This window comes from Carex rostrata, chromosome 11 (assembly GCF_964058835.1).
Source record: "Carex rostrata chromosome 11, lpCarRost1.2, whole genome shotgun sequence".
Taxonomy (NCBI): domain Eukaryota; kingdom Viridiplantae; phylum Streptophyta; class Magnoliopsida; order Poales; family Cyperaceae; genus Carex; species Carex rostrata.
Window position 1 is genome coordinate 11394519 of NC_135928.1, and position 9374 is coordinate 11403892.

Consider the following 9374-nt stretch of genomic DNA (forward strand, 5'->3'; position numbering starts at 1 on the left):
TTAAGTAACTATATACCTTGTTGTGCAATGAAATGCATATGATTTCTGGTTTTCTACCATGAGAATCATATATGCATGTAGTTTAGTAAGAACAGACAGAACTGATGCTAATAATTAAGAATTTTAGATATTCAATTGATCAGAAAGTTATTATTTTATGAGGAGCAAAGCATATCGATGAAAAGGAAACCCTACGTGCGATATGATTGATTCATTATAGAATAGCACTTTATATTGCATGCTAGGCTTGTAAACTAGCTAATGGGCTGGGCTTTGTGGCCCATTTGGCACCAGTGGATCAGTTAGGTTTTGTTGATATCATTTCTGAAGGAAACACCGTATTTTGAAAGGAAAATAGAGATGGTATTCTGTACAAAATTTAAATTCACTTTACGTTATAAACATAAAACATGGGTATATTATGGATTCATGTGTCTCAAGTCTTAACAGCCTATATTTTAAAAGAGGAGGGTTCAAATGTCTCTATTTATTGGAGTGTGTATTCTCTGAGATATTTCAAATTTTGCGTGACCGACATATCTGGTGGCTATTCGGGGAAACCGCAGGGGCCAATATTATTTGAGCTTCGATATTCGTGCAAAATGTATTTGAACGGTTGAGATTTTCCAGAAAGTCATGCAAAATATGAGATATCTCGAGGGATGTGAATTCTATTTATTGTGTCTTTACCATGCCTCTATTTCTAAAATGTTAATAACTCAAAATTTAAATCATAAATGTTAAAATAAAACTGTTAAATGTGATCTATGTTATTTTCTCTATGTGCTCATAAAAAATTATCACAATTCGGCTTTGTTTTTTTCTCTGTGTATCAATAAGTTGAAATATCAACGTATGTTTATAAATTATCCACACCAGTACGTTTATAAGTTCTTGATGACAACTAAAACAAAGTTGAAATGTCATAATTTTTTACGCATGCATAGATAAATTAATATAGATCATATCCAACGGTTTTATTTTGACTTTTAAGTTTTAAATTTTGAGTTATAAAAATAAAGGCATAGAGACACAAAAATATAGGTATTTGAACCTCCTCATTTTGAAAAATAATTAGCTTATGATCATTGACTTGATTTTGTTTCCTTTTTTATTTACCAAATGTTGTTTCCCATTAATGGAAGATACGGTACCACACCGTTTTAATTGAAAATGATACAGAGATTAATTATGTTATATCAAATTCAACACTTTGAAATTCAGATATATTATTTTCAATAACATATTAAACTTGAATTTTGTTATGATGCTCTCCTTGTAAATATTCTTGGGGTGCATGTTCCCTGCAATTATAACAATTGATTTATTATCACTCCAATCTAAGACATCAATTTCAAGAAGGGTAAAATCGTCAATTTGTAATCCAATTATATATTCTGTTCAATTTATGCACTTGCAAATGGGGAAACTCATGTCAATTTCCCTGTACTGAAAATTCAGGGGAAAATAACATTTTATTAGACAATATGAAACAAAACATTTTTAATATTATGGCATAAAAAATGTTGCTACAGTTAGAGGTGTTCATTGAATCCGGTTTAGTCGGATTTGAACCGAACCGAATTAGTTTGGACTAAATAGTTCGGTTTTTCGGTTAATGGTTCGGTTTGGTTTGAAAATTTTCAAAACCCAAAATAACCGAACCGACCAAACTTTTATATATTATGAATTTGGTTCGGACTTTCCCGGTTTATTTCTTAATCAATTGCTTTAAATACTTCGGTTTATTTCTTAATATTCTGATTTATTTCTTAATATTCTGGATTATTCCTTAATACTTCGGTTTCTTATAAATTAATTATTTTAAATAAAAAAATTAATATATTTCTGTTTGAGCTGAACAAACCGAAATAATACCGTGATTTGGTTTAGTTTGATTGCAATGCTAAATCGATTCGGTTCAGTTCTATTTTCGAAACCGAATTATAACTTTAATTTGCCTTGTTCGGTTCGATTGAAACCGATGTAGCTACAGTACTCAATGTGACAAATTACAATATCAACATTCTTAAAACTTAATTTATTATAGCAGGCCTTGATTTATGTAAACCTGGGCCCGAATTCAAAGAATTCGTACTCCCTCAGGTTACCTGACTAAGTAGAATTGAATCGGACGGTCTAAAATGGCTTGGCACGCATCTCAAAGCATAAATAATACTGCCCTACTGCCATCCGATCACCCACGGGCTGAAATTAAATCTGGATCGTCTATTTCAATTGTGTTGAGTCAGGTACCTGGGAGGATACGGATCCCGAATCAAAAGCATCTCAAGTTGTGCAATTCTGTAGTGCTTTCCTTGCACCAAAATTCCCATGCGTAAACTCAAACTTCACCACTATTTCTCTTTCGTTTCCGGTTATACTTCACTTTTCCATGCATTTTTGCTGTCTTCTCCAATTCGCTACACAACAGCTTCATCAACAGCTTCTTACATGCAGAAAAGTTTCTTAAACCTCCTTCGATCTTGCCTCAGCCTTAATGAACCGCTCAAGGGAAAACAGGCTCATTGCTTAATTCTAAAGTCTGGATTCTTATCATATTCTCACATTTGTACGGCTTTAATAGATACATATTCAAAGTTTGGGTTTGTTAAGGATGCCCGAATGTTGTTTGATGAAATTCCTGAACGAGATTTGGTATCATGGAATGTGATGGTTTCCTGCTATGCTCAAAATGGGTTTGGAAAAGAAGCTTTTGAGCTGTTTAGGTGTATGAGACATAATGGGTTTATTGGTGATGGGTTCACACTTAGCATTTTGATTCAAGCATGTAGCTTTTTGGGCTCTGAAATAGTAAGTGCAACACATGGAACAGTTTTTGGTTTAGGCTTCAATACAGACATAGTTGTTTGTACTTCACTTATCAACATGTATGCAAAATCCTGTCAGATTAAAGACGCCCATCAGGTGTTTGATGAAATGATTTTAAGAAATGTTATTTCATGGAATGCCATTATTGTTGGTTATGGACAAGAAGGTAACAGCAGAGAGGCAATGCAACTTCTTTCTCAAATGCTTAGAGAAGGATTTAGACCAGATGATTTAACAATGTCAAGTGTCCTTAGCTCATGTGCCCATTCAACAGCGGTTAATGAACTCTTTCAAATTCATAGCCATGTGCTAAAAGGTGGTCTCCATGCCTTCATTTCGGTATGCAATGCCTTAATTTTGGCCTATGCAAAGAATGGTTTCATAAAAAATGCATTTAGTGTATTTGATATGACACCTAACCCTGATTTGGTGACATGGTCTACCATGGTTTCTTCTTGTGCATATCATGGCCTTCATGCGGAAGCGATAGAAATGTTTGATAAATTACTTCTGCAAGGGATTAAACCAGATGGTGTTGCCTTTCTAGGGGTTCTCTCTATCTTTGCACAAGCAGGGCTAGTTGAATTAGGCTTGAAGTATTTCACATCCATGAAGGAGCAATACTCTATACAACCCAATTGGGAGCACTACGCTTGTATGATCGATCTTCTTGGGAGAGCGGGTCGACTCAATGATGCCTATCACTTGCTCGATAAAATGCCTCTTGGAACCAATGGAGATGTTCTTGGAGCTTTCATTGGTGCATGTAGAGAACAAGGAAATATTAGTATGGCAAAACAGGTAGTATGCGAGCTTTTCAATTTGGAACCAAACAAGCCTGTCAATTATGCTCTTGTCTCCAACTTGTATTCATTGGTAGGTAGCTGGGCCGAGGTTGCCGGCATAAGGGAAGTTATGATGGAGAATTGTGAGAATAAGGTCCCTGGTTATAGTAGAATAGACATTATGAGGTGAGCTGAATAATTATTTTTCAAAACTTTTGTCGAGTATTATCATCGATCCATCCCCTGAAAATAACAAACCTATTGTTAATGCAAGAGATGATCATTGAATAAGAGAGAACATAAAGAGATTGTCTTCCTCTTGAAGCTCAGCAATGAGAAATGGGGGAGATGGCAATGAGAGAATTGTGGATAGCATAATGCTTCTCTGTTGCCATTGCTAAGCAAGAATGTACAAAATCCTCTAGGTAGCATGGAACACCGAACATGGAAGCGTCAGCACATAAATCTGGTTGAAGCGGGCCCCACTTTTGGCTCATCAGCTTTTCTTTTCTAGCTGTGTTTTTGTTTTTATTCCACCTTTTTATTTTTATTTTTTTCAATTACTTAACATGAGTTCATGGCATTAATATTAGTTATTACCTTGTAGAGGGCATCCCTCCATTTTTTTCCCAATTTATGCATTCTGCACCTATGTCTATCTCTTTATATCTTCATTTTTCACTTTTATCTCTCTGTCAAACATAACCCGAATAATTTATTTGCGGTTCACTTTGAAAGTGAACCGTTGTCTTTTTTTTTGTTGAGAATTGTCAACAAATAACATATAGAAGATTAATTGAGGAGTAAATTGTTTATCAATTAATTTTTTTATTAATTAATATTAATCTCACAATATATAAACTCCACTAAATAACATAACAAAACAGAAATAATGTATTAGTTCAATGAGAAAAAAAAAACATTCTTCTTTTGGACAGGTGTATATGATTGTTCCAACAATTATACACGGTTTTAATGTACGATTCGTGTGTGATAAAAGAATTATTTTATTATTCACGTCATCAATCAATACTTTTCTGATATAATGGATCTTTAACTTTGAGACATTTCTTTTGAACATACGAGACTAGGGCGACGATATGTTCACATAGAAGACAATTTTTGACAAACTATTAGCACAATACTGGAGGTATCCAGTTCAAACACAAATGCTGATGACTCCAAACAATAGAAACAGATTCGCTGCTACAATAACAACCTCAGGCCCCTTCTTACTGTAGTTAGTTTTACAATTACTGTAGTTAGCTTTACCTTTCATCATAGTTACATGTAAAGTCAAGAGAGCTATAAATACAGAGATGAGAGATGTAAACAATGCGATTCAATAAGAAATAAACTATTCGAAATCATTCTCTTCTCCTCTTCTCACAAACAAACTTTAAACGGGTGTAGCTCAGCAGTCAAGTGTCTGATTTCAACGTTCAATTACTTTTCAGCTCGTGAGAAAAAAATAGTATCTTTGTTCATAAATCTGAATCTTAGTATGTACCAGTGTTGTAAAAAACGTCTGTTTAGACTGATTAGTCGTTGGCGGTGACCAAACCGTCATGCATTTTTCTGACTAATCAACTGATTATTCCTGATTAATCGCTTGGTGGTACCATGTCCGTCCGATGACCGCATACCGTTATTTACAACACTGATATGTACGGTATGTTTGAACCGGTAAAATATATAACGAAGTAAAAACTAAAAACCGGTTGGATGAATATTACGGAAATCGTCTACGAAAGTATTATAATCAGAGGCTGAACAATACGTGGATTATTTTAGTGCTTGAAATTATTTTTCATATATAAACTTGAAGATATATAGATTCTGAGATAGTACTACGATTATGATTGACAATAAATGATAATCGGAAACTTCTTTACATGAAACTTTTAATTTTAATATAGTCATTCTCTGTTTTGCATCCCTGAGGAATAAATTTAAAATTTCCAAATTTTGTACAAGCAAATAGGATATTTGGATTATTAATTTTAGATTTGGTACCTAATTTTGCATTTAGGAGTATGTATATTTATTCAGACTTTTTATGTATGCTTAGGATTTGGGATGGTTATCAATCTTTACTTGAAAATCTTTTTGTGTGTGTAGTGATGTAACTGTTTATGAGTAGTACAATGTGTCTATGGACCTTTAGAAAAAAAAATAATAACAATAAATAAGAGTGAAGCTATGGTACAATGCGTATATTAATTCATACTATGGACCAATATTTATATTTTTAAAGTTCAATAGTCAAATATGAATGTTTAAAATGATTTTCAAATAAAAATGTGTTTATAGATCAAATTTTATAATTTTTAAAGTTTTTTTACTATCTTTTTAGATAGATAGAGCAAATAACTTGATATTGATTTTTCTATCTATCTAAAAATTAGTAAAAAGATTCTAAAAACATAAAATTTAGTTTGTAGGTATATTTTCATATGGAAATCATGTTAAACGGTTCAAATCAACTTTAATAATTTTTAAATGAAAATTTTGATCCATAATTAATACGAACCAATATATGCTACTATTGATTATTTTAAAAAACGAATTTAAAATTCAATATTATAAATATTATTACATCAGTGAAATATGCTGAGAATTCAATATTATAAATTTAACTGTTCAAAATTATCAGTTTTTTTTTTATCAATAAGTAATATTTAAATTACATAAAATTTTGTTATTAGACTATCAAAATGTTTAATAGCATATCTATATATTTACTTTTCAATTTTATTTATTTGTTAAGTTTATTATTAAAATTGTTTAAAAAGTGATCCTCCTCTTTTTTAAATTCATATATCATTATCGCAAATGTTTTTGTCCAGCCACCAATTTCGTATTAAACCAGCTGCTCAAGCGCATACGCCTCAATGACAAACTTTGGCAAAAATCACTACTAAACTGTACGAATCTTAAAGCATATTTTATATCTCCATTCTTATATTAAGCATGTAGATATCCTGATCCACCAACGACTTTGATTAAAATATAAAATTTCAGTATTAATCCTCATATCAAATAATCAGATTCTATGCATCAATTTGATATTTTTTTACATGTAAAAGTCATGGTTTATTTAGATATACACTCGCCACATGTATTCTCCACATGCAAATTGTATCATTTTTATGAATTATCATGATTTGTTTTTATTTTTTAAATGTCATTTAAGAAATTTTGAATTGATTGATAATCGATTAGTCATGTCTTAATTTCTTTCTATTTTTATAATATTTAAGGAATATTACTTGTCATTTAATATGTCATTTTGTATGAGCTTTGTTTATGAAAATATGTCAAAGAGATCAAAAAAAAAAATGTCATATAATATATTATTTAAAAAATGTTATTACATGTACATGCAATTTACTATGTCATTAAAAAAATATTATTTGTCATCTAATCTAATATTTTTATAAAATATGTTATTTTGTATGAAATTTTTTCCTATTATAGTATGTCAATGTTGCAACACATAAACATAATACTAGTAATTTATATAAGGGATTGACTAACTATCCCCCACTTCATTTCCCCCATTTATTCCCAGTCAATAACTGTCTTTGTTGACCACTAATTAAGAGGGGGACCACAACTTTCAACACTAAAAGACAAAACAAAATGCGTCATTATCAGTTATTAAGTTGAGGGGCCGCTAATTTACTGGGTGTACCACTAACTACTTGGGGAACTGCCTAATATTTGATAGATTTTACAACTGACGCGCGCAAATATAGATACATATGCATGCAAGTGTTAATATATAATAGATCAAGTATTCATACCTAAGATATCAAGTATTTTAAAAAAAAAACTGGACATATCACACCCATATTTTACACGTTTCTAGAGTTGAGTTTTTTTTCCCGTTCAATCTCGCCAATATTTCTAACAATCTGTGAGGAAATTTGTGAATCTAATATCACGAACATCTTTTATGTAATTTTCTCTTTCAAATGAGATTCATGATGACATACTTTCGAGTTGTCCGTCGCGTAATTATTCATATCTCGTCATTTAGTTTCATACCTCGCCGGGCAAGTATTCTACCACGTCGAGCAAGTATTCATATATCGTTGTACAAGTATTGATACTTCGTCGTGCAAGTATTCATACCTCGTTGGGAAAGTATTCATAAATCGCCTGTGACAACCTGAAAAACCTTGTTGCTGGCGGATCAGTAGGAGCAGACGAATAGGAAGTCGGAGGTGATGCGGTCTGGATCAGGATCGCGATGAGTTATAAATACTTGCACGACGAGGTATGAATACTTGCACGACGAACAACTCAAAAGTACTTCATCATGGATCTCATTTGAAATAGAAAATTGCGTAGAAGACGTCTGTAACTTTAGATTCGCAAAAAAATACACAAATTGTCAGAAATATGGGCGACATTGAAGTAAGAAAAAAAAACCACCTTTAAAAATGTGTGAAAAATGAGTTTGTGATAAGAAATATTGGTTAAAGAAATACTTGATATCTTACATATAAATACTTACTATATTATATTTTAATACTTGTGTGTATAAGTATACATATTTACGCACATCAGTTGTAAAGTTTTTCAAATGAAAGTAGCTAACAGTCCCCGGCCCTCAGTCCCCTGAAAATCCCTAAACTTTTTACACAAATCCTATAAACAAGTTCATTAGATCCTGTAATATTATGAAAATAATCCTATAAACAAGTTCAATGGATGTTCTACAGATGAAACCGCGTGGTCCCAGATGAAAACGCGTGGTCAACGAACAAAGTACAATTGAAGTACAATCGGAAGTTAAACTGGGGACGACCTTCTAGAAGATATTTAATGACCACCTTCTAGAATGTATATATCGAACCGGGACCAAATTTAAATTCTACAAATATACCCATAAATTTTTTTTTTTTAAATTATATTTTTATTTTAATTATTCGATAAATTTTTTTTGGGCACCTTCTAGAAGGTCTCTGTTCAACAGTTTCTATGTTCTATCCACTTTCTAATTTTGTTTTATTTGCGTGATACTTCTGTAAATAATAGTGAACAATTCTGTGAATTTAAAAAAAAAAAATTCTTTCAACAAATACTGTAAACATATAGGAATGATTCTATTAATAAGTAAAATTCTTTCAACAATTCTGTCAACATATACAACATAACATTGAGAAAAAAATACAACAATTTTACATCAGACAAATCACTACTTGCATACTCTCTAAAAATTATTATCCTGTGAACATACACATATTATCCTGTGAACATACATATTGTACTTGAAATCTACATTTTTGTATTTGGTTCATCCTTGTTGAAATGTACTCATTTTATAAAAATTTTGTTTACATACAAATATACTTCAGACAATCATAGATATTTGACGTTGTAAAAAAATGGAAAGCGGTAAAAAAAAAGAAGGGCTTAAATAGGAAAAATGGCGGCTGTAGTAGTGGGGACTGCGTCATTGCCGGTTATGGCAGTTGAAAACGCGTCAGAACTAAACTAAAAATGGAAGGTTTTTATACGCGGAGATTTTCGGGGGACTGTAGCCCGGGAGACATTACATTTTCTCTCTTTTCAAATATAAGTGGTCCTCTAGTTAATTAGCGGTCCTCCACATTATTAATGATTGATACACGTTTTCTTTTATCTTTTTGTGTTGGAAGTTGTGGTCCCCTCGTATAATTAATAATTGGAGGATAAATGGAAGAAATAAACTGGGAAAAAGAAAGAAATGTTTATTCTTTATAT

At 31.8% G+C, this 9374-nt stretch overlaps 1 protein-coding gene across 1 annotated transcript; it reads left to right on the forward strand.

Annotated features, from left to right (window-relative positions):
- The first annotated feature begins 2421 nt into the window (after positions 1-2421).
- LOC144562116 (Pentatricopeptide repeat (PPR-like) superfamily protein) lies at positions 2422-4324 on the forward strand. Its single transcript, XM_078311278.1, has one exon. The coding sequence runs from the start codon at positions 2455-2457 to the stop codon at positions 3805-3807; it is 1353 nt and encodes a 450-aa protein (XP_078167404.1). The 5' UTR covers positions 2422-2454; the 3' UTR covers positions 3808-4324.
- Positions 4325-9374: the final 5050 nt, after the last annotated feature.

Bases quoted from the DNA above. Each gene is read 5' to 3' on its own strand.
- LOC144562116 (XM_078311278.1), top strand. From the start codon at position 2,455: ATGCAGAAAAGTTTCTTAAACCTCCTTCGATCTTGCCTCAGCCTTAAT.